Source organism: Camelus dromedarius, chromosome 23 (assembly GCF_036321535.1).
Source record: "Camelus dromedarius isolate mCamDro1 chromosome 23, mCamDro1.pat, whole genome shotgun sequence".
Taxonomy (NCBI): Eukaryota; Metazoa; Chordata; class Mammalia; order Artiodactyla; family Camelidae; genus Camelus; species Camelus dromedarius.
In genome coordinates this window covers 20,711,871-20,733,555 of record NC_087458.1, presented here as the reverse complement: position 1 = coordinate 20,733,555, position 21,685 = coordinate 20,711,871, and the positions used below count along the sequence as shown (strand labels likewise).

The following is a 21,685-nucleotide window of genomic DNA, read 5'->3' as shown; positions in this document are numbered from 1 at the left end:
TTCCAAAGAACGAAGGCGAGTTCTAACTTTAGTCTCCTACACAGATAAACATAAATCATAACAACTGGATAAAAGGTAATTAGCAAAATACTGCAGAAAGTTACATGAAATATGGAAACTCCCACTTAAGAGCATAACCATTGGTCTTACTAAGCCTTAAAAAGACTGCTGAGAGTGAATTAGCTGCAGGGAAAAAGAATTAAGTGTGAGAAGAGAGAAACCACTAGCTGAAACAGTAGTTCTGAAGTGTCCTTTTTTGTTGTTAATTTTATGTGGAGAGCTAACGATACTGCATCAAGTCTGGGATGCATGTAAGGGCATAATGCTTTATACCTAGGAGGCATTATTTCTTTTTCTTAAAAAAAAAAAAGAGAGATGCCCATATGAAAATCAATTTTTACATCCATTTATCTTATTTTTCTTTGGAGTAGGAAAATTCAATGATTTATTATTTCAAAGGAAAAATGAGGCAACTGTTTTCATGTAAAAGCGAACTTGTTATCAATTCGTTAATTATCACATCAGTGTCGCCTATAACAAAATTAACATTTCCCTGGCAGAAGATTATGACACTTTAAACCAAATATTTCAAATTGTGGTTGTTAATGTGCAGAGGTCTTTACAAGATGGGGTTCCACTGAAAATGAACCCTTTCCGTGGTGCACACAAGGGCACATATTTTAGATTAATGGGGTCAACAAAAGTCTTTGTGTGGCCTCACTGCTAATTCAAAAAGAGCCTTTATTTGGGAGATTACATTCTTGTTTTCACACAGCAACAATAGCCAGGGAGAAATAGCAAACAGCATGAAGAAATTAGAGGTAAATTGCTTTTAATACAAATGTTCTTTATAGTTTTGCTCTAGTGTGAAAGTTATGTTCAAAGTTATAATTCAAATCCATGGTTACAAATATGGAGGTCTTAGAGGGAAAATATTACCTCTCTATAGATAAATGAATTTAGCACTATCCCATTAAAAACATGATTTGTGAGGGGTAAGATCAAACTGTATTAATCCACTTTGGGAGAGTGGATAATTGTCCATCACAGTATATAGGTGACTTAGAGTTTTCTGAGGCAGGTAGTTACCATGGTAACATCTAGTCATTGGTGGCGACCTCTCCTGCATGGGGTGGGATGACGATTTTCTGTGAAAGGAGGATGCTAGGGGAAGACTTTGCTTTTAGCAACTGGGTCCATCCTCTTACTCTTATTTCCCCCGCTCTTACTGCCTCTGCTGTCTTTGTTTATTCCTCCTTCAGTGCATTTCAGACCTCTGTGATTAACATAAAATGGTGGCAGTATTATTAGGACAGAGAGAAGCAAATCATAGGAACCAGCCAGGGATGGCAAAATAGCAACTGGCATGATTTCGCTGCCACTAAGTAACCCGAGCCACCAACTGAGCAAAGGTCAGTATTATCTTCTGACGTCACTGAACTATCTTCAAAATGTAAGCATTTTTGGAGAAAAGATTTTTTTCCCTTGGGTTATCACTGACAAGTCGGTTAATGTCCTCCTCCACCATTCTCCGTGTTCTTAGAGTTCGATGTTTTGGTACCTCCCCACATCCCATTTTCCTGTGACCAAAACTCAATCTCAACCTCATGTCTACTTCTCTCTCTCCTGTACTTAGTCTCTGGTTTGTTGGCTGTTTCTTCCATCTTCCATCGTCTCTCCACACTAACCTCCTTAGAAGAATTGTCTCATCTTCCCTTTTCTATTTACTCACCTCCCATTCATTCCCTGAATAAACGGCTTTTATATATCATCACTCCACTGAAACTGCTGTCACTGAGGCCACTAAAGAACTTCTTCATCATTAACTTTCACGCGACGCCCACTTCTACTCTCAGTACCTTGTGTGACCTCTAAGCATCAGTGACATTTGTTCAACTTCTTCCTTCTTGAAAATAAATACCTTCACCCTTAGCTTTCACACTTCATACTTTTCTGGGTTTCTTTCTGCCTCTTCAGTCTCACCAGCTTCTATTCCTCAGCTGACCTTTTATATGTTAATGAATCTATCCTCAATCCTTCTTTATGCTCCTCTATGAAAATTCATTCATACTGATGACACCCAAATGTCTACTTTTAACTCATCGGAAGATCTGACTTCCATTCTATATATCCACCCGCTTAAGGGACATTTCTATGTACTTGAGTATGAGACTGTTGACTGTGGACCACAAACTTAACATGTCCAACACTTAACTCATTATCTTCCACCCTTGTAATTGGTTCTCCTTTGTTTCCTTTCACAGAGTGATTACTACCAAGTTGCCTAAGAATCCTGAGTGTCATCACTGGCTCTCCTTCTCTGCCCTGATGCTCACATTTAATCCCTAAGATCTGTTGGTTCTACCTCTTGAATATCTCTGGACTCTGTCCATATCTCTCTAGTCCATAACAATACCCTGGTCACTTCTCACCTGGATTACTGCAACCACCCCTGAATTGATCTATTACCAATATACAATCTTATCCATTTTAATCCACTCTCCATACAGCAGCCAGAATGACTTTTCTAAAACAACTCTGATCATTTCTATCTCCTATTTAAAACCCCTTGATGCTTCCCACTGTCCCCAGGATAAAATCCAAACTGCTTACATGGCTCTGTACTAGCTGTCTGGCTCCTCCTCTCTCCAGTCTTCTCTCTACTTCCCTCTTTCCCTCCCTCCTCGAACCCTATTCTCCAGTCATGAACTATGTTTTGGTCTTGAACAACTCCATATTTTCTTACCTCTGGCCCTCTGCATGGTCTCTGCATGGAAGGCCCTTCCGCTTGCCTCCACACACTCCTTAACTCCTGCTAACCCCTCAGGTCTCATCTTAACTCTCACCTCCTCAGAGAAGTTTTCTTGCACAGCTCCTAGCATGCAGTAGACACTCAATAATTGAGCCTTCTTTCCTAATTCCCTTGTTCTAGTTTAACACCAGATGTTGCAGTTTTAATTTTGCCCAAGCTATTTTACTAATAAAAAAGTGAAACAGGTTATTTTTATATTTTAAAACATTCTATTATGAAGATCACCAATAGAATATTTTCAGTCATGTGATGAACTTGGCTGTTATTGAGGTCCACCGTAACTGTGACATTTGTAACATTGTTCCAAATAAAAATCAATGTTAAAAAAAAAAAAGACTTACTCTCCAGCTTTTGGAGAGCAATCCTCAGGAAGGGTTTACCCAGCCGTAGAACTAATATACATGTAGTACATCCACATAGAGTGCTCTAACTTACACTACAGATATTTTACTCTTCTGCTTCATCTTTTTATTTTTATCAGAGCAATGCCCACTAAATGAATTCCATCATGTTTAAAAAAGCCAAACTTTAGTATTTCACTGTCTACATACAGAGCACCTATGTGCAACATTAGAAGGTATGAAATATTGAGTTAAGTCATATACAATGTGTAATATCCTACAGGTTTTGACCAATAAGAATGGTAATTTCATCAATTTAGCCTAATACAACATGTGAGTGATATTAAATAAAAATGTATAAAAAACAGATCAAGAATAACTATAAAGGTTATATGGATACATACTTGAATATATATAGGTATCCCATTCGTAAATTCTTATGCTCTTGAGAAGTACCAATTTTTTTAACAAGTTTATGATTATCCCATCAAAGGTTAATTTTTTTCAGTCACAGAGTTCCCTCTAAAAATCCAATAATGGGGAGAGGGCATAGCTCAGTGGCAGAGTGCGTGCTTAGCATGCATGAGGTCCTGGGTTCAATCCCCAGGACTTCCATTTTAAAAAGAAAGGAAGGAAGGAAGAGAGAAAGAAAGAAAGAAACCTAATTACCTGACCCATCCCCCCAAAAAATCTTTTAAAAAATTAATTTAAAAAAAATCCAATAAAAGCTGTATGTTTTCTCATCAGGAAAAACTAAATGTTTAAATGCTTACATAAAGAAATTCAAATTTATAATGACTCAGCCCATGAAGCCAAGATCCAAGTTTAAGAAGCTCTGCATAACAAAAACTTTAACCATAGGCAAACAACTGAATAATGATAGTCAACAGAAGTTGCCTTTCCGCAAAAGCGCAGGGTATTCATATGCTAAGTAACCAAGTGAATTTTCAAAGTAAAGTCTGATGGGTGAACATATTTTCTGACTGTATCCTGACTGGACCGTATAAGCAGGAGGGAATGTCATCTGCTTATTTTTCAGTGAAAAATATTCCTGATGTTTGGTATCACACGAGTTTCAGGAGAATAAAGATATTTATCTAATCTAATGGGCTTTATTAATAAATCCTTGTTGGTAGGCTCACAGAAACAGATCACACACAGAACTGACAAGTGATTGTTTACCTGTAACTTCTGCATCTATTTTAAATCCAGTCAGCTTACTGAAATCACTGGTTACCTAGTTGCTGGTTAAAGTTAGAGGAAAGTGATTCATTTTGTTGGGTAATTAAATGAGGACATAGCTAGTCAAAGACTATATATAACCATACACACATACTCTGAAAATAATTAAAATCCAAAAAAATTTTATTACTTTTGGCAGAAATTCTATCCTTAATCTTAAACAGGCTGCAGATGAGAAATTGTTGAGTTCAACTTTTTTGCCTATCCCACGCCTGCCATCACTGTGGTCTGTGAATGCTTTGTGTGACATGCAGCCGTGGTCTGTAAGTCCATCGTTCCTTGACATTTCCAGGTGCCGGCATATACTGCTGTAATGATGGCACAATGACTCACATCCTTACCACACTCCCACTGCCATTACTCAGTGTAACACCTCATCCTCCACCACCTCTCACGGGCTGCAGTGTACCAGAATGGGGAAGGGGTTGGGGGGGCCAATGGTGGGACAAGCCTTAGTGTCGTTTCAAAACTGCAAGCTGCTGTGAAATAGATTGAGTGGCCTATGACTAACTTTTTGGTTTGGGGATTACTGGAGGGGAAGGGGAAACATTTAAAATGAAATCAAACATAATACAGTCAGAAAAAAACATCAGAGGGCATCATACATTGTAAGGGTATCTCTTCAGACATACATATATGTGTGTGTGTATGTGTATTTATGCATGTATGTATGTTTACAATCTTGATACAAAAGCTATTTTAAAATATAGGTCTCGATTTAAAAACAATCTTAAACTTTCAGGTTGGAGACCTATGTTCTAGACCCAGTATAATCCCTGAGTACAGCACTATTTATGTCTTTCTTCTTTCAGTGAAACTTCACATCTGCCTCTTAATCACATGTTATAAGTTAAAATGATGTCCCTGTGGGTACTGTTTTAAATATCTAAGAAAAAAGTACTCTCTTTGGATAATGCAGAAAACAAAAAAACAAACAAACCAAAAAACTTAACACAAAACATGAAACAAAACAACCACCCCTTTATTACTTAAAAACTTCATTATCTGTCTGCTCATGTCAAAACAAATCACTCTGGCTGCACAAAGCACTTCCATCCCAAGAACCATCCATTCAGATCATATTTGGAACTTGTTTTCTAACATTCTATGTTTCTGTGTCTTTTAGATCTCATGTTTCTGACTTGACAATTGTCTGTTACCTCCATCCTCTGAGAAATTGCATAAATCATATTGGAAAAGAAATCTTTTCCTGTACTTTTCGTATTTTTGGATCACTTTCCTGGGTTTTTCGTTCTAATGATTTTCCAATCATTCTAGATTTGCCTTGGATGCATTTACCTATACCTCTTAACTCTCTACTCTTTTATTCTTAGAAATGAATGTTTTATTTTAACAGATTCCTACGGCTTTGCCCCAGTTTACAGCACTTCTTCCTGACAGCTGGCTGAAGCCTACCTTTCAAACTTACACCCACAAAATCCAATCAAAGGCACCATGACCACTGGAATGTATTTTCAAAGTCTACAGACAAATGTGCCTTATGCTTAGTCATCTGGCCTAGCCAAATGAAACAGTCAGCCCTAAAGGCTTTAAAAGTTTGCATTTCAGGATGAAGACTTCAGAGGCCTGTCTTTCTTCATACTTGTAGAAAATGATCTCTTTGAATACAGAGTTCATTTGAAAGACAATATATTTTTTTTCTCCTCAAGTTATTTACCTTCAGCATTGTGTTGTACTTTTTAACATTAAAAATTTAGTTTAAAATAACTTAAAAATTCAAAAAATGTGTTACACCAAAAAAGTGTTACAGTAGGTATTGAGCTTAAATGAAGTTGTGTCAAAATACATTTTAAGTAGTAAGTTTAATAAGTCAATCGCAAGTCCATCTTCTAATTGCTCAATCCCAAATCTGTGGAATCTCTTCCTCTCACACTCATGTTTATTTAATACATCATGAAATCCTTCTGGTTCTCTTTCAAAATTATACCCAGGTTCCAACCACCTCCATCTCCATTCCATCTCTGTCCCCACTATTATCACCCTGATTCAATCTGTCATCATTTCTCAGCAAGATTACTGCAACCCCCGCCATCTGATCTCCCTACTTCTACCCTTACCTTCCTATCGTCTGTTCTCAACCCAGCAGACACTGTGATCCTCTAACGTCTCAGACAGATCTTATCACTCTTCCACTCAAAGCCCTGCAAGGGCTCCTCACTTCACTGAAAGCAGAGCCTAAATCGTTATAAGGGCCTACATTTTCTGGCTCCTTGTGAGCTCTCGAACTTCCTCGCCTATTATCCTCACTTTCATTCACTTCATTTCAGCTACATTGGTCTTCTTGCTGTTCCTCAAACTCCCCAGGCACGAGCCAGCCTCAGGGCCTTTGAACTAGCTGTTGACTCTGCTGAAATGCTCTTCTCCATGACTAACCCACTTTCTTCGCCTCTCAGCGAGGTCTACTCTGTCTAACAACAACTGTAGTGTTCCATCTCCCCAACAATCCAATCTTGTTTATTTTGCCCTACTTTTTCTTTTCTCATAGCTATTTACCACCGTCTAAATACAAATTAAATATATTCTCTTTGTAATTGAAGTATGGTTGGTTTTAAATATATTCTTTATGTTAATTGTTTATTGTTTCTTTCTTTCTACAAGAATACAGGGTCCATAAGACCTGGGAACTTTGTCTGTTTGTTCAGAAAGCAAATTTCTATCTTCGTCATGGTTAGGTAAGAAGATTCTCTGGGATATTCCAGAGGTACAAGAATTTGTATCAGTAAATTGGTTCCAAATTTTTTAAAACTGTGTTATCTCACCTTGATACCACAGTTCTCTGGGTAGAGATTTCTATTTCAAATTATTTACAAAAAACGTGTTTACTTTCATCAGGTACATGATAAGGAGCAACGTACCCACAGACATCTGTCAGGTGTGGGATGGGGGTGGGCAAATCAACACCCAGAGCTGTCCAAGCCCCACAGAGAAAAGAAAGTGTTGCCTGAGCAGGCTTTTCTTGCTTTGTCCTAAATAATCTTAAACCAGATGGCAAAAGCTAAACACTAAGTCTGCTGCCATGGAAACCACTATCACAGCATCCCATTCTAGAGCCCCACCTGTAAGATAAATGTTTGTCTTCCTCTTGTTACACTCTGAACCTGCCAAATTTCACTTTAAGTCCTACTAGAAGGTACAGCTACCATGTATACACACCAGCTTGACAAAAATGTCTATGAGAGACTAGTTCATAGACCACACCACACAGTCAAAATCCAGCAACATACAGAGAAAGGGTTTTACATAATTCGTCATGTTATTCCTCATTCAAGTCCCGCCTTTATTGTATATAAATTCATAGACCTTACCTTAATATTGCAAGCCTGCTCCATTAACCTTCTTGCATTTTCCTCTGCCCTGTATCTCTTTGGAAGCTGAACTCTGAAGAACTTCAAAGCACCTTCAAAATCAGCCTGCAGAAGATCTTCCTTTGAGGTCTACAAAATAATCACCAAGAATCATCATTGTATTTTAGCCTGCTTTCAGAACAAACACATTGAAAAAAGAATTTCTATTTTCCTGAATGCACTTTTATAGGCAAGATCCAGGTGAGTTTCAAAAGTTTTTAGGAAGAGATTTCTAACTTCTTTATTATAAGCTGAATCCTAGAAGCAATTAAAGAATTAATTAACAGGCTAATATATTTAATTTATATTACCTGAAGATTAGAATAGTGGATCCTGGCAAAGCTAACCAAGTTATAGCTTTGAGAAAAGAAAAATGCCAAAAAAGGAAAAAAATGTGAACTCTGGAATAATCTGTGACTTTAGCTTGGTGGGCATTTTAAAGATATTTTTACAAAGCTGGCTGAAGACACAGACAATGCAATCAAAGCACATCAGAGTCACATAATTAACACCTAATGAGAGGATGGCTTTTCAACTAGTGACAGCAGCGCTCCAGTGAAGAAAATAAGAAATTGTTCTAGCACCGTAAAGAATGCGATGAAAAAGTAAATGAAGCAAACCACTTAACTACTGAACTTCTCATAAAAACTATTGTTTGCAAAATTTACTTAAGAAATAACAACCGCTTAGAAATAAATACATGAGTGGACAGAAAAAAGACTGAAAGGAAATAAAACATTTCCCTGGAGAGTGGGATCATGTGTTTTTTTTTTTCCCCTTCCTTTTATTTTGCTGTACTTTCTGCAGTAAAGAGTTTGTAAAAAGAAAGGTAATAAATAGTTTAATAAACAACTATAAGCAATCATTGGAAAACACTGAGATACAAATCAGAGACTGAGGCAGACTGGGTACACTGAAGTAGGCCAAAAAGAAATCAGATGCTTTAAAAGTCAGCACTTAGCTGTCAAAAACTGCATAAATAAAATGAAGGGGGAAAAAAAACATGGCGGCTAGAAATCATAGAACTCCACACTAATTCAAAATATTACTTTATTTAAGTTCGAATGTAAAGCTCATTAACATTAAAAACTGCATTGAAAGAGTATAAGGACGTCACAGGAGTTCTAATGAGTCACTGTATCACCAGCGCCCTGGTCCAAGCCTTTGGCATCTCTCAGCTGGGCCACTGCCTGCCTAACTGGTCTCCCCGTTTCTGCTCTTGCTCTCCGCAATCGACTCTCTTTGTAGCAGCTGGATGATACTTTTTCAGATCATATTGCTTTTCTGTGTAAAGCTCTCCAATTGTTCCTGCTGTGCTCAAAACAAAATCCAAAATCTTTACCCCTGCCCACAAGACCCTTCGTGATCTGGGGTCGCTGCCTTCCCCTCCAACTTCATGCTGAATCACATCTCCCTCCTTGGTCTCAAGCTCCAAGCACACCGCCCTTCTTTCTGCCTCAAGTTCATTCCTAACTGCCCTTGCTCTTCACTCTGCCTGGAATACTCTTCTCCCAGAACTCCATGAAAATAACAACTTTTTGTGACCTAGATTTTAGCATAAATATGTGACTTAGGCCTTTTCCGAGCACTTAAATATTTTCCCCCCAGCCCACCAAGTCATCTTCCGCCAGGTCATTTTCCAGTTTCACATCTGTTTTCCTCCTAAGGAAAGGGGCCCTGGCTGCCTTGCTCTTTGCTGTATCCACAGTGATAACACTAATGCCTAGAATATAGGAGGTACTCAATTAAATTTTACTGAATATATGAATGAATTCTACTTTCATTTCTCTTTTGCTATACATATGTAATTTTCTCTCCTCCTTCTAAACAGAAACAGTAAAATAAAATATTGTATTAATTCACAAAGCAGGCATTTTCACAGAGGACTAGGTTGGCCCAACTTTAGATCCACAAACCAGTGATTAGAAAATAGAGCTAGGTTAACAGTGCCAGAGGGAAAAACAAGCCTCAGTACATCTCAGATTTACTTCCTCCCTCACAGGTACTTAGACAAGTGGTGGAGAGAATGTTCAGCGTGACAGAGTGCTATCAACTCACCTTAACTTAGTTGGAAAAGGCAGTTACAGGAAACAACTTCAGCCCCAAAGAGGGCCTCTCCAACTGAAATATCAACTGCTGAATTACTGCGAAAGCATCCACCTACCAGTTACACCGGACATACCACATCCCAAGTATTCCTTTTCCACCTAGAACACTGGTTTAGATGATTATCTCTTTGGTAACTGTTAGGAAAATTCAAGACAGGCTACCTCAAGAGTTTGCAGGAAAACAGGACTAGCAGCTTCCTCATTATTCAAAAGCCCCTAAGAGCACCTCTTCTATTTTCAGTGCAACTAACCTCTAGTCACCTGGAAACAGATGTCCCCAAATGGTGGGGAGCGGTCTCTTGCCTGCAGGCAGCAGCATGGTTACCTTATTTTCTAATAGTGCCCAAAGCCTAATTTCAAGTCCAGCCTCTAAGTTCATACAAAAGCAGAAACATTACGATTAAAGATGAGAAATCACATATCCTCTGCCCTCTGGCTAGGCAGGCGTGGCCACGTACACAGAGATGCTGTTTGGAAGAGGCTCTAGACTCAGGGGAGGTACAGCAAGGAGCTCCCCACCTGGGTGGGGCTGAAGCCCAACTCAGGTCGAGACTCTGGAAACCAGAACTCAGAGCACCCTGTGACTGTCCTTTCCACTGTTGTCAGCGATGCCCAACTCAAGCCCCAGAAGAGAGGAGCTCTGATAATCCTGAGGTAAGTGTGGAAAATGCATTTTATTCAATCCTCTAATCTCAGCCTCTAGAAAGTACCTGGTCAAGCACTTTAAATGTATTCAAGCAAGGCTGCAAAGGATGGAATAAACCCATTCTAATTCTAGCTCTGGCTCATTCACGGTGTCGCATAACTCTCCATTGCTCTCCTGCTTTACAAATGGGAATATCTTCAACCTCAAGTATTTGAGAATGAAGTAAGTTAAGGCACATGAGTGCATTTTGTGAACCCCAAAACAAATATGAGAGATGATAGTTTGGGAAGTTGTCTCTGTGTTGCCCAAATATGCTCAGATACTGGTATGTTAGTAGCTAAAAACAGTATCCTGCTATCACTGACATTTTAAATTCCATAAATCAGGCAGTCTAAGTTGTAAGAATTCATATTCTTCTCATGGACTGAAACAAAGTTAATTTCATTGTGAATGAAAAAAAAAAATGACACAAGACAACCCCATCGGGGGAAAAATGCCAGTAAGCAAAAAACACATTAATAAAAGCCTTGCTTGCCAGTGTTCCAGAAGACAACCTGCAGTCCTACTTTGATTCCGATGGGCTTTCTCCTCCAATTTTCTATCTTTAAGAGACCTCCATAATCATTAAGTATCACCTCAAATGCCTTTGGATGCCACAAGAAGATTACAAGTTTAGAGGGCCAACTCTCCATTTTCTGACAACCTGAAAGGTTTTTCCTTCTATAATTGAGGAATAGATAGCTCTCGCTCTACAAAGATCTGGATGTCTAAAGAATTTATCAGAAAATTGTTTGCTTTTTAATAAATACTTTGTTAAATCATAATTTTTATACATATATGTGTGTATGTCTACATAGTGGGGTCATAGATTTTTTGCTGATAACATGTTCAGTGCCGAAAAAGTGGGAACTATATTTTTCAAAGCCTAAAAGGCCTCACCATCCAGAGATAAACATAGTTAACATTTTGTTATTGCTTATATTCCTTTTTTCTTTCTCTATACATACATCTCATATGTATTTGACAAAATTTGAATCATTTTGTACCTATTATTTTGTTAAATATATGTATTTCACAAACGTCAAGCGTTGATATAATAATATTAGTCCAAACTACAAGTAGGGGTGCTTTCTATGAAACTAAAACATGGCTTCAACCACACATACCAATTTTCAGTGAGCTGATTATGGATATATTAACTTAACTGATGGTTACAATTAAGTTTACAATGACATGTTAACCCTCTCCTCCAACAATGAAGAGAAGTTTGACACATGATCTTGTGATAAGACCCAAGCTTTAAGAATACATACCCCTTAGGGTGGGGGGTTATAAACCAGTGGTAGAGTGGTGCATGAGGTCCTGGATTCAATCCCCAGTATCTCCATTAAGAAAAAAAAAAAAAGGTGAAAAAACTATCTATACCTCTAAAAGAAAGAGTAACAAACATTTCAAGAAGCAAACTAAGTACCCAAAAGAGGGTGTGCTGGCTTCTAGACACTGTCCATCTGTACTCACTGCAGAGAACCCCATCAGGCTAGAAGAAGTGATTTAAACTGGAAAGACTGTTCTTCAACTGGGAAATCCTCAGAGTTTTTCTATATTGCTTTCAGAACCATAGTGAAGGAATAGTCAAATAATTAAAATGCAATTACTTTCCCAACATTATTTGTTAAGTAATGTTAGCCAGAAGGTAATATAAACAAGAATTAGGGAACTTGAATAAGCAAAGAGGTGTTTGTACAATAAAGGAAAGAACTCTACCAGCTCTTGAATAAGAACTAATAAATGGTAACTTTTGAAAAGCAGTGGCTCTACTAACACTCATCTTTTGCTCTCCAAACTTTCTGTCCAATCCTTTTACGTGATGACATGAAACATGTTTACCAATTACATCTCCAAAGGTAACATTACCTCTTTCTTCATTTCTATGAACAGAACTATATAAAAAGATTACCTGGATAATTATAAAAACATTTAATCAAGTCTTATATCTATTTCTTTTCAAGTAGGTAGAAATAAATATCTAGAGGCAAAGGTAAGAGGATGTTAATTTAAGAATCCTTCCCATTGCCCCAGTAAAATGAACTAAGCTCATTGCCAGGCCCACAACAGACATCAACGTATACTTGTTCCATGAATTCATAAAGGTCTGCTTCAAGGATATCTACTATTAAAAAGTTAAAATTTTAAAAATGCAAATTATAAAGTAGATTTAAGGCTTATTTTGATATAAAAATTTATCTTCATATTTTGGGGGGCCTCAGATGTATACACGGTAACTTTTATACTTGAGTCTAACTTCTTTTAAGAGTTACAATCTCTTGAGTAATCCTCGCAGCAGTCAGCAAGAGGTAAAAATGGGAGACAAACTTTCTCCTCTGCTTTTTCATCTCCTCTTTAAAATTAATGTTCTTTTTTTGAAAAGAATTTTCTCTGTTTCATTTTCGTTCTTATTTATGAAGAGGCATGCGGGCATGGGAAATGTAGAAGTATAACTTAAGAAGATAAATTTTGTAAGTACATAATTATGAAATTATGTGCTTCCTGCTCTTCCTTTGTCTGTCCATATAACTTTGTGTTTTAAGAAAGTCAACAAATTATAAAAACAAAAGTAGGATGCAATTTGACAGTATAAGAAATTTGATCAAAATTAAACCTTAAAATGGCTATTAAAGGGACAGCTGGAGCATCTGACTATAGACACATGTCAATCCTCCTTGTCCTGAGAATCCCTTGGATTCACCACGCACAGAGCCCAGATCACGAATACTGAAACGACAGCCAACACTGTTAGATGTTGTTAATATATAATGATCTAATGGAATGTTTATATACGAATTTTTGAAATATTTATTTATTATTGTATAATTATTTTATTTTGGTGGGGAGGGGAGGTAATTAAGTTTGTTTATGTTTAAAGGAGGCACTGAGGATTGAACCTAGGACCTCATGCATGCTAAGCATGCGCTCTACCACTTGAGCTATACCCTCCCCCCGATATGATGTTAATATATAATGATCTGACAATTTCCCATGTCATATAATAGCAAAAAGAAAAAACAAATCTAGGGGGAAAAGGGAGAGAATTTGAACAATAACTAAAAGTTTTTCCTCATTCTCCAAATTTCACATACTTACAGAACATGAACTTTGGCTACATGCCATTGCTAATACCATTCTGAGTGTATTTTTCCCACTGAAAAATTCAGTGCCACGGTATCACATTTTAAAGCGATTAAAAAAGAGAAGGCAGGGTGGGTGGGAATGAACAGCTCTAACATGTGAGTGTTAGCTCCAGATGCTTCTATTCCAAACCTCTCATTATTCTTGGATGACAAATCTTTCTTTAAGGGCCTCTGATAAGCAGCAAAATCTAAGTTTGATTATTTTAGGGGATTATTTGAAAAACAAAACAAAAACCCAGGCATGGTTCTCTTTCTCATCTTCACTATATTCACCACAAATGGCTTTTTCTTCCTTTAGTTATGGTGTCTTACAGGATTTCCATTCTGTTGAGAAATGTGTTTGGAGGTCTGGGAACCGTCTGGAAGCACAGGCTTTAGAACAGGAAGACATTACTTAGCTGGTATCTAGGATACCTGTGTCTCTTGCTTTGGTATTTTAATTTCACCAAAGAAACGTGTGTTTGGCAAGTCTGCACACAGAATTTATGCCTGTGGTGACGTCTAAAATGGAGTGCTTGCACTTGATTCATCAATGGTAAACTATTCTTTACTAGGTGTACCTTTGAAGGAAAATAAACAAAAATTCCAAATGTGCTTGATGTTCTCGTAGTTTGATGGTCCTTCTGTGAATCAGGGAATGATAAATAAGGCTCAGAGTCCATATCTAAACACACTGTCTTGGTAAATCTTCATTTATTTTGACCTGTTCATTAAGAAAATGACCTTGTCTTATATGAAAGAAAGAAAGAAAAAAAAAAAAACTACTGGGATCATAAAAGTAAAATTAGGGATCTGTATGTGTTTAACCCACACACATTCATAATCAAAACATGACTAGAACGCTAAATTTCAGTGCTTGCTCTCTTGACTGGTAATGGAAAGACTGCAACATTGTATATGGCAGGATTCCTCTTAGGACCACCCTGTGCAGATTAGCCATCGATCCAACATCATTAGCCAGTCCAATAACACAAGGCTGAACAACTGCACCTCCCCCTGGAACACAGGCTAAACTTTGAGCAATAACTCATTGGATAGCTGATCCCAATTCACAGCCATATTGCTAATTAAAGGGCATGTGATTTCCCAAAATGTAGAGTACCCTAGTTCTATCGGTAATCTTTTAAGTACAATACTGTGTAACAAAGTCAGATTTCCCAATGGCCCCACAGGCAACCTAGCATATACTTTTCATATATAAGGCAAGTGGCATTAGTACCTGTAATGTTAGAGACCAAAACAACCTGAGGGATGGACCACCTCAGATAACTAACTGGGCAACCAAACTGACTGTATGGTTGTAGCACACAGATATCTGATGCTTGTGAACCCACCTCCCTATGAATTTCATTATTGCAACTTGCTTTACACTAGAGGCAGTTTAAAGTCAGCCCTGATGCAGATTTAAGTATGAGAGATTCTTAGTTAACAATTTTATGTTTTTCTTCAAGATACTGAAAATGTAAATGCCAAAGGAAGGCAGCACTGGATCACTGTAAAGTTACCAATGGAAGCCCCTTGAGATACAAAGTTAAGTAGTCTTAAGAATATGGAGATATATTAGACAAAAACTGATTCCTCAAAGAGATGTATAGAATTTGGTGAAATATATTTATCATTTCGTGGTGTTAGAGCTCCTGAAATAAAATGCTTTTTATTTCACTGTTAAAAAAAATTCCTTTCTAGTAGAATCATGAATCTTCAGTTTTCTCCTTTATTAAGAAAAAAGAATGTGATACAGGGCAACAAAATTCAAGTGAGCATTGATGACCTCACCTAGGCATTAAAACCTAAGTATTAAGCTCTTCTTTCTTGACAATTACATTTCTCAAAAATACCAACCCCCTCCCTATAACTGTATGCTGGTCATTGCATCTAACTTCACCTTGCAATGATAAACAGACTTTCCTCGGGGTGAGAAATCCCTTATGCACATGGCTACTTAATATATCTGTTATGATTATACTGGAGAGACTATATTTACATGCAAATACGTATGTGAAGCCTGAATTAATAATTGTAAGGATAAGTATAAACAGAGATGAACCATACTGGAGGGAGATAAGTAAGCAGAAAGAGTTAAATTCAGTCCAGTCAATATTGTACTTCTGAAAAGACTCAAATATGAGAGAGCCAAATGAGGGAACAGTCTAGAATGGTATTAAATTCCATTGTATACCACAGACAAAGATAAATTATTCTTGTCCAGTCACCAAATAACGGTATAGGACTACTGCAGCCCAATTATATTATAGAACAGTTGCCAGGTGTAGTTCTCAAGCCACTAAAGAGAAACCCCCACACCAGTGATTGTGGGTATTTAATTTTAACCCTTGGTAGGAAGTGAGGAAGGGTGATTTTTCTCTTGTTTAGGAAATCAAAACCAAGCAAGCCAGACTTCCCAGACTTGCAGCACAGACCCACCAGCTTTAAGCCGTTTCAGAGATACACAGTTCGAACATTCCAGGAGAGAAATCTGTAATTTCCTAACCAAGGATTTTTAGGGGGTAAAATTGCCTATAAAAAAAAAACCCCAAAAAACAAAAAAACAATCGAATTGGCAATCAAATGGAGAGGTTAGAAAGCAAACCACACATAGTCTAGATAAGTCACCATAATGTCTGTGGTAAAATTTAACCCTTTGGAGACATAAATAACAGAATGCCTCCATCAAGCACTTGGGTATTCTGCTTCATGGCTGAGCCTAGCCAGCCAGAAAAGCTCTTTTTTTTTCCCCCTGCCACAAAGATAATGCCACTAATGTGGTCCCGGGCTCGGAGAGGAAAGCCTTATCTCCGCTAGCCAGTTAAGGAGTGGCGTGGACCAGGCTCGGACAGAGCCCTAGGGCAGTGGCCGCGCAGCACCTCCTTCTCAGTGAAGTGGGGAGAAGGGGAAGAAAACAGGAGACCGCAAGCCTCGTCCAGGGAAACAAGCAATTCTCACAGAGGGTGGCAGATTCTCTACAAATGAAGTTCAATGAAAAACAGTCTCACCGCCAGAAGCCGAGGCACAAACAGACGATGCCCCATCCCCAGAAGTTCCAGCACTCGACACGCATACTCATTCACCAGCTTGGTCCTCTCGTCGTGCATGTCCTGGGACTTTTTGACAGGAGGTGTAAGCTTAGCAGCTGGGGCTGGGCAGGGCACCCCTTCTTCCATGAGCAGTAAGTAGGTATCCAGAATGAGAGAGCTGGATCTCTTAGCCACAATTTTGAGAACTGTGGTAGGAGGGGAGCCAGGCTTCGGTCTCCCCAGGAGCACGCACAAGCCAGTCTGTGGTGGGAATTTGTCTGCTAACGTCTCCACGAGAAAAACATTTTGGCTAAATCAGCCACTGTGCAAGCGCCCCAAAGTAGACTGGAAATGAAATCAAATGCTGATCTAAATTAAAAAAAAAACGGCAAAAGCAATCGAACGCAAGAGAACGGCCAAGAGTGATGCAGGAGAGTTCACATACGTGTGTAAAAATGGACAAGCTGCTTAGAAAGGTCTAGCATGTGTGTGAGAGAGAGCAAGTGTGTGTGCTGTGCGTGTGTGTGGGTGCGCGCGTGTGCGTGTGTGTGAGCAGACAGCAGCAGCAGTGGCCACGAAGCCAGGGCAGTTGTGAAGCTGCAAGGAGAAAAGGATGAGCTCATTGCAATCCCTGATTCGTGACAAGCAGCGCTGCTGCTGCTGCTGCTGCTGCCTCTCGCTGCGAATCAGTAATGAAGGGGTAGGGAAGGAAGGGGAGGGAAGAGAAGGAGGTAGGTGAATGAGCACGCAGAGTGTGTCTCGGGGGAGAATGCTGTAATAGGAAGCCAATGGCGAGTCTGCCGTTGGACAGATGCGCTTCCCCTCCCAGTCCACCTTCAATCAGTGTTAGGCTGACAGTTTATGCTGTTGAATCCTAAACCCACAGACAGATGAACTAGCTTCTCCTAACGTGATGCTCACAGAAAAATCAGACAGCCTGCCGGCTGAAAGGCTGACCTTTATTCACTCCTGCTTTCTAATAACGGTAACAGATACAAGTCTGGTTTAATACTGCCTATTCAAAGTGGGATGCTCCGATCCTCGGGAGATTCCTGAAATCGCTACGGAAGAGAGGCTTAGAGGGGAAATTAGATAGAGGATGGACAGAAGACCAAGGACTGAGAAATGACACACCCTCAAGTTGAAGTGTTTATGCAATAATGACTTTTTGCAATGTCAGAATGTGCAGAAGTACCCCAGCCTTCTGGGAAGGATAGCTGCAATTAAAAGGAAGATTTTTAAAAATCTATTTTTATTTATTTTTTATTTTTATTGGGGTATAGTTGATGCACAATATTATGTAAGTTTCAGGTGTACAACATAGTGAAAAGGAAGATTTTTATAAACACACAATATGACAAAGCATAAAACCCTGCAACATAATGGTAAGAGTATACATTTAAGGAACTATTCAAGTTGGGATTCTCAAAACACAAATAATTTTCCTAAGCCAAAGACCTTGATAAACACTGGTTAATAGTTCAAAACATGGTGTTTTTTTAAAAAAAAAAATTTTTTTTATTGAGTTATATTTGTTTTACAATGTTGTGTCAAATTCCAGTTTTGATAACTCTCTGATCAAATTAATCCTTCCCTTGTGATAATATAACTGAGAGTTCTCCACAGTTTAAAATTTTACAGTCCATAATTTAAAGTTTTAATTTCCTTGCTGTGAATAATCAGTGATTCTTCACTTATTTGCCCAAATGGGGGCAAAAGGGCAAGAAGATCACATTTAAGGGGAGTTTCTTAACTTTATCCTAACAATTAACTAATATGTATTCAGAATCTTTGTGCTAGAATTCTGTAGTTGGTCTCGTGAATACCAGACCAGTTTCTCCATGCAAGAGTCATGGAGCTGGGAGAGCCAGAGCAAGTTCCTCTGAGCCTTAGTTTCTTACTTTGACAAATAAGAGTTACAGATTCCTGCAGGTAACAATATGGACACATATTTATCAGCATAACTCTGTGATCCTGCTTACAGAAATAGATTAGTCACAGCATTGGGGATAAAGGAAAATATTGCCTTCCTTAACAGAATATTGTTTGGTTTCTTCTTCCAAATCTCAGGAAAATAAAACACTTTTTTTTGGTTAAAAATTTAAAGTATTATTAACAAATATCTTAAATAAGACATTTATATGTTGCTGTCAAGCCTTCTATTTTTTCCAAAAAACGCTTTCTCAAAAAACTATACAAAGTAAAGACTTTAACGTAAAACAATCAAAGCCATTTGAATATGACATATATGTGTATGTATATATATGTGTGTGTGTGTGTGTGTGTGTATTTCAGATCCCTAAGGGTTTAGAGGAAATGTCTGATGGGCTACCAAGGGTGGGAGTTGGTTCAGCCAGCAGTGGGAAGAGGTTCTGGGCCTCTCATACCCAACCTCACCCCACTAACACCACACACAAGGAACAGTGCCATTTTTGTTTTGTTTACATAGCAGAGTTCTGCATGAGAATTTGTTTGTTTGTTTTTGTGGAAAGTTCTGCATGAGATTTTCTTTGTTTGAAAGGAATTTTCATATTTAAGAACAAGGGGGTATTTTGACTTGCAAAAGAAGGAAGAATTAAGTGACTCCTCAGCTAATAGGATTTTTTTTTATGTTTGATCTTTTAAAGGATAGGGGAGATATTTCCATCCAACTGACTTGGTTTCCAAGAACACTGGCAGAAGTATTCTTTTTTAATTTATATAAACCAGAAACAAAAAATTTATTGCCCAAAAGGATTCTGGTGAAAAGAAATAAAATTTAATCAGAAGACGTTGGAACTATACGGTTTGGCTCTGATGCTCACAAAAGAAGTTAAAACTGTATGTACTAAGCATTAAATGTAAAAACTAAAATATGATATTTTAATGCACAAACCAAGTTACACTTAAAACATTTAGGCACATGTAATGAAATGCTATGTAAAAGGCACTACAGACAATGGTCATGTATTTCAGTTTTCCCCATCTCTCCATCATCCTGCTCCCCAAATATGTATATTCTGTGAGGAGGTAAATGGCACAGGTTCGGTCCTGGGCTCTGAGTGGCCCCTGCTAGGACAGCAGAAGTAGTTTTAGGGGGAGGTGGCAGGGGTCCAGAGCACACCCTCCCCAACAGGTATGAGGAACTGGGGCTACACCAGGGCCCCACAGAAGGCACTGGGGATGAAAGCAGTAGGGAGTCTGAGGAAGAACAGGGGGAAATGGGGGCAGGTCCAGCTGATTATTCCTACCAGCCCCTGAACCGAGATCCTGAACCAGAAGGGGCAGAGCTGGCACCAGTGGAGGGGAGGGAGAAGAAGGAGCTGCCGACATCCAAGACTGGAACTGCGCCCTAGGGCTTCACTCGTTAGAGGGTGAGGATGAAAATGAGGAGGGAGCCACAGCCCTGAGCAACCACAATTATATTCCCATGGATCCACAACATGCAGGGTTGGCAAAAAGGGCGAAGGCTGGTGATATCAAACGGTCAGTGGGAAGATGACAGGAGACCCTCCAAGCTGGCAGGTGTCCCCTGCCCAGCAACGACTGCACTGAGAGCTGCTTCACCTCCCTGTGCCCCAGGGCTGAGCACACCCCAGGCTGTAATGTCCATCCTTATGCTCCCATCCCCCTTCCACGGCAAGGTAAATCAGACTTCTTCTCAGAGGCTTGCTTACTCAGTTCCATACATAGGGGGACATCAGCCCAAGCCCAGCCCACCTTAGCCTGAATCACTTTATGGGGAATAAAAGCGCCCTATATACACAGCCCCTCTCCAAAGAAAAAGAACACAAGCAGCATCCTTGCTTTTTAAATTTCCATTAATTTTTCAACCCTGGTCCTGTTTGCAGGTTGTCCCTTGAGAACACGCTGTTGATCAATATGAGGTAAAATAATCCTTCTAGAATATCACTTGATAAAAATGAAAGAATGTATCCTAAGGATCTGTCAAGTCCTAGAAGAGTGACTCATCTCAGGGAGCATTTCCCCTTATGTCTCCCCAGCTCCCCATGTAATTTATTTATTGCTCAATCTGATCAGTATACTTTTGAGACATAAATATTTGAGTTATAAAGTAGTCCAAAAATGAAACTAATGATAGAAAAGAAGCTCTTCTGAATTAACCAGTTAATAATACATGATTTCTCAAATTTCCTGACACTATCATAAAGGAGATTTTTAAAAAATTCTATAAAGGAAGTTCAACAGCAAATTGACAATAATAGGGGACATTTGAATGCATCAGCCAGTGAGGCAGAGTAAGAGGAAAGTAAAGAGGGCCAGGCCATGGTCTCAAAGCCTACAGAACAGCAGCTCTGGAGAGCTGGAAGCAGGTGGGCGGCGGTGCAGCCCTAATGAGAGCCTTGTGCTCAAGTGCTCTTCCTCAGCCACTCCACTCAGTCATGATTTTGGACATGCGCAGGACATAAACAGATCTCCATCGGAAAATGAAAAGCATACTTGACTTCACTTATAGCACTGCAATTAAGAACACTGAGTGCAAAGAAACATGCAGGGTAGTTACTTCAGGGGTTACAAAGGGGAAAGAGGTAAACACTTTCCAACCTGAAGGAGCTTAAAATCAGGGAGGCATTCAAACACAAAGACAAAGCAGGACGTGGACACTGTAAAAGGAGGAACACACTGTTACCACCTAGTCAAGGCTTTGCTGTCCGCGATGGATACAGACAGAAGTGGGCTTATACTACTGGGACTGGCCTGGAACCAAATGCAAGAGTAATGGGAATTAAACACGTCCCTCAGGGCAAAGCAGAGTGTTGCTTATTACATCATCTTTTAGTCACATTTACTAGCTGAATGGCATGGGTAAGTCACTTATCACTGTCTGGGCCTCAGTAAAACAGCAATATCACCTGCCTAGTCACGTTGTCCTGAAAATTTAATAAATTAATGTATATAAAGGAATATCTCATAGTCTCCACACAGGGTGGATATCAGATAACTAGCAATTTCCTTCGTTCCTTCTAGG

General features: G+C 38.9%; 1 protein-coding gene across 8 annotated transcripts in view; it reads right to left on the bottom strand.

Moving 5' to 3' along the window:
* Positions 1-21,685, bottom strand: part of RABGAP1L (RAB GTPase activating protein 1 like) — a 563,496-nt gene that overhangs the window by 122,308 nt on the left and 419,503 nt on the right. For 5 of the 8 annotated variants that reach the window (XM_031435736.2, XM_064478006.1, XM_064478007.1 and 2 more), the window contains one exon: positions 7,722-7,850. In XM_031435736.2, coding sequence (XP_031291596.2) covers positions 7,722-7,850 — 129 coding nt within the window. Of the gene's footprint in view, positions 1-7,721; positions 7,851-16,695; positions 17,395-21,685 lie in introns of those variants that run through there. The other 3 variants (XM_031435739.2, XM_010992877.3, XM_064478010.1) reach the window with 3 other exon arrangements.